Source organism: Rhagoletis zephyria, unplaced genomic scaffold (assembly GCF_001687245.7).
Source record: "Rhagoletis zephyria isolate East Lansing unplaced genomic scaffold, Rhagoletis_zephyria_1.1 Rzeph_scaffold_00809, whole genome shotgun sequence".
NCBI lineage: Eukaryota > Metazoa > Arthropoda > Insecta > Diptera > Tephritidae > Rhagoletis > Rhagoletis zephyria.
This window is the reverse complement of record NW_016157893.1, coordinates 170,732-174,947: the sequence shown is the minus strand read 5'-3', so window position 1 is coordinate 174,947 and position 4,216 is coordinate 170,732. Positions and strand designations below refer to the sequence as shown.

Below are 4,216 nucleotides of genomic sequence, written 5' to 3'. Positions count from 1 at the left end.
AAATTAAGAAAATTGCAGTAAAAAGCCACCACCAAATTGTAAACAACGAACAAGTGTAATCAAACGGCTAATGTCAAAGTCGCCCAACTTTTTTCCTAAATGCGATTATAACGGGCTACTAACTGCCGTCCCTAAATTGGAGCGCTAAGCGTTGCGTTATCCATTGTCGACGAGTGTCAGCGCGCGCTATCCCCAAATCAACGCGTCGTAATTTTTGACGTTTTCTCAGATCCTCTCGTTTTTATTCTCGTTTCCTCTTTCACTTTTTTGTCCTTTCTCTTTCTTTCCGCCTTCCGCATCCAACTTCAACACGTAACGCCCTGTCAAAAATGAAAATTCCATTTGCTCGGCGTTAGCGCCGCGTTATTGTGGGATGCTTCACACAAATTGTATGGGCATGAGGATTTTTGACAGTTGTTTGGCGCTTGACGCGCCAATTTAGGGATGGCAGTAAGAAGGCGTGATCTTGTATTTTTGGTTCATGAGTATTTCCCATCCATTATCGATAACGGCTCATGACCATACGATAGTGGCGCACAATGATGACAAATTGAATCATTCGATAGTTTACATAGTGTCAAATCAAATGTTCGATATATCGATAGCGCCATGAATGGTTTTGCTGGCCTAGAAAATAAGGGTGGGTAACTCAGCAAATTTATAGGAGTTGACTCAATGACTCCAACTCACTTTAAGGAGTCAGCTCATTCAACTAACTCATTTGACTCTTTGTATGTTACACTCATTCGTATCGTAGACTCGTTTTGAGGCATAGATGCGGTATAGCGGCCGTTGAGATAAAACAAAACTTTAAAGTGGGCGTGGTCAGCTCCTTTCTACTGATTTGAAAGGTGTAATTTTTTTTGTGTGCAAATTAATAGGGCGGTGCTAGGGGGAGGGTAAAGGTGGAATTTTCAATATTTTCAAAAGCTTATATTTTGATTTTGATTTGATATGCACATCTTTATATATTATGGTTGGAAAGGCAATTGATTTGATATGCACATCTTTATATATCTTACATACATACATATTTCGAGAAAAACTAAAAAAAAAACGAAATTATAAGAATTTGTGAGATTTGACATAACACCCGCAATACAAAATACATGTGGTTGTTGTTGTTGTATTCTTGCCACCACCTTGTATAAATTCGCCTCGTGCAAAAACAAAATGCAAGACTTTGCCATGCTAAACACTGTGGCGAAGCGAGAGAGTTATATGGACAAATATGAGCCACTATGATTCAATTGATTCATGTGAGCCCTACGGCATCAACTGAGTTACTGAGTTACATTTTTTTTGGACAGGGAGTCTGAGTTACCGATTCACTTATAGGAATCAACTCAATAACTCAACTCTGAGTTGAGTTACCCACCTCTACTAGAAAAGTGAAGTGCGTGTAATCCCTACAATTAAATTCTAATTTACTAGAGGAAAAATTGATTTCAAATGCTTAAAAAGCCTTCGATGCAGCAAATTACTAAGCATCTACAAATTTAATGGAGTCTAACTACGGGAACTTGCAGAATATGCGTAAGTTATTTCGTAACTGGCTAAATTCGCTTTTCCAATGCGCATAGTACGTAGTCCTCCCACTTTCATCCATTTTATAAGCCATTATTGAGTAATAAAAACGTTTAATTACTACTTCCGCATTAATTTATGTGCTTTTTCATGTGAAAATTTATTTGTGTATGTGTATTGCTTTTCATAGGATTTATTTCCTCCGCTTTGTATCATATTTTATTCTTCGCTGTTCTTTCTGTTACTTCCGTTCAATTTGTTTCGATTTTCCGGCAATTTCATTTCGGATTTCTTTTGCCCATCTGCTGTTAGCGCTCCCTATATTTTGATAACTTTCGTAAACATTTCATTGTTTTCTCTTGCAGTGCCCCTACTTGGTTCCATTGCCGGCAATGGCAATAGCGGTAATAACAATCAAAATTTCATCAATCAACTTGCTGCAGCAATATCTACAGCAGTTGGCGCCGTAAATGCCGCGACAACCACACCCGCTACAACGGCTGGCGGTGCTAACACATCCAGCAATTCAAATGAGCGTCAGCGCACTCCCGAGCCACCACCAGCTCCACGATTCCGTTTGAAATCACCGACAAGAATAAAACCGAATCGGGGTACAGCGCCAATGGATATTGAAAATGAATCGGAGACTGAGCACGTCAACACTGTTACTAAACAAACTGCTAATACTTCTATGCCCCCGGTGACTGATGTAAATATGACTGCAGATAAATTGGCAATGGGAATGCCTAATATGTTTATGAATGGATTTATGCCCCCAAATATGGCACACGGCAGCGGCATCAATGCCACACCCTACATGTTTTATCAAACTTCCGCGCCAACAAATGCGGCTTCCACTTCAGCAGCAGCTGCGCTAGCCGCCAATCAAATGTTTATGGATCCGACGACGATGCTAGCAGCAATGCAGCAAATGCAACAAACTTATAATGCTAACTTTGGCGCAGCGTTACCAAATGCCGAAGGTGGTGTAAATGGGCAGTTACCAGCAGTTGGCGCCACAGGTGCTGGTAAGGCTTACCTGCTTATTTATTTTCTTGTATGGGTTTTTATGGAATTTAAATTTAACGTATTATTTTACCGATCTAGTTTCTGGCATGAAAGAAGTGATTAAAACTAAAAACTGCATACTCTTTCCACCCAACCCGAGTGCACCGCCTCCAACCACACGAGAGCGGCCGCCAGGTTGCCGTACAGTCTTTGTAGGCGGCCTACCGGAAAACTCCACTGAGGAGCTCATACGCGAAATATTCGAATCTTGTGGTGAAATAACCACACTGCGTGCATCCAAGAAAAACTTCTGTCACATACGTTATCGCCACGAGGCATCTGTTGATCGTGCCATCTATCTTTCTGGCTACCGCGTACGTATTTCTAACACAAGTGAACCCGCAAACTTTGGCCGCCTCCATGTTGATTATGCACAAGCGCGCGATGATCTTTATGATTTCGAATGTAAACAACGGCAATTGCAGCGTGAGCAACGCCATCGTGAACGTCTATCCACTGACCGCCTACGTTCTCAATCACCACCACCCATACCACATTATAATGACCACGAAGCATCGCTAGTCGCCGAGCATCTGCGTAGTGGTGACACTTTTGTAAAGGCCGTACAGACGATTGCCGTTTGGTTGGAGCGTGGTGATTGCAAAAAGCACAATGCAAATATGTTTTATTCAATGATACAAAGCACACACGCACATGTACGCCGTTTGCATACAGATAAACAGCAGTTAGAGGATGATTTACGCAAAGCTCGTGAGAGTTATCGCAAACAAATGCTGATCATGTCGGCACAATGTAAGTAATGTTTATTGTTGGTATATATTTTTGAGCTTTGATGTAGTTTTGAAAGATGTGTATGGTCTTGAAACGCGCTGTAGTTTTGTTTAGTGCCGCGCGTATTAGGGTTGTGCGCGTGGTTTTGCAAGGAAACAGTAAGTGCATTAGTGAGAAATTTATGAAACTTGCGAAACTTCGACTGCATAGCATTATAGTGCTTAGTACTTAAACTAAACGGCTTTAAGCAGGGTTTGTGCCTTTAATAGGTTTTGCATCAACACTATTTCGTTACAACTCAGTACTTATCTTAAATTCCACCAAAAATAATGACATTGGTAAATATGTAAAAAAAAATTGTAAAAGGTCGGCATAGTTGCAACAGGGCATAATTATTTTGAATTGGCTTTTATTCAAGTTTTTACGTATGCTTCTATATAAAATGAAAGAAAAACCTTTCAGCACAATGAAGCCTAAATAAATTAAATATATTCTATGTAAGGGCACCTTGGGCCTCAAGGGCTTATTTTTTGGCGCAATTTTGTTTTTGTTGTTTCACAAAAGTTTGCATTAAAAACGGCCTCTAGCTCAGTAAAATCATCAAGTACTAATTGTTATTAGGCCAAGAAGATAACAAAAACAAAAGATAACTTATCAAACATTCCCACGACAGCCGGTTCTATGTACCGGAATGACTCGGGTTTCACCCGACCAAGGGCTGTTGTTTCGGCGATCTAACCCCGTCTAGATCGGCGATACCCATTAATCATTATCCGTCCATGGAGCAATACCTTGCAGCCGGATTGCTCCGCATCCTTCTACTCCGGGCGGGCGTAGAGCCCAACCCCGGACCTGAAATTTACTTCTGCTGTGTTTGCCAGAATCGACT

General features: G+C 40.9%; 1 protein-coding gene across 2 annotated transcripts in view; it reads left to right on the top strand.

Moving 5' to 3' along the window:
• The first annotated feature begins 1,443 nt into the window (after positions 1–1,443).
• The window catches only part of LOC108361650 (ecto-NOX disulfide-thiol exchanger 2), a 15,278-nt gene continuing 12,505 nt past the window's right edge, over positions 1,444–4,216 (top strand). The window contains exons 1-3 of one of the 2 annotated variants that reach the window (XM_017614329.1): positions 1,444–1,536; positions 1,893–2,549; positions 2,635–3,348. In XM_017614329.1, coding sequence (XP_017469818.1) covers positions 1,503–1,536; positions 1,893–2,549; positions 2,635–3,348 — 1,405 coding nt within the window. In that variant the 5' untranslated portion in view covers positions 1,444–1,502. Of the gene's footprint in view, positions 1,537–1,892; positions 2,556–2,634; positions 3,349–4,216 lie in introns of both variants that reach the window. The other variant, XM_017614328.1, reaches the window with a different exon arrangement.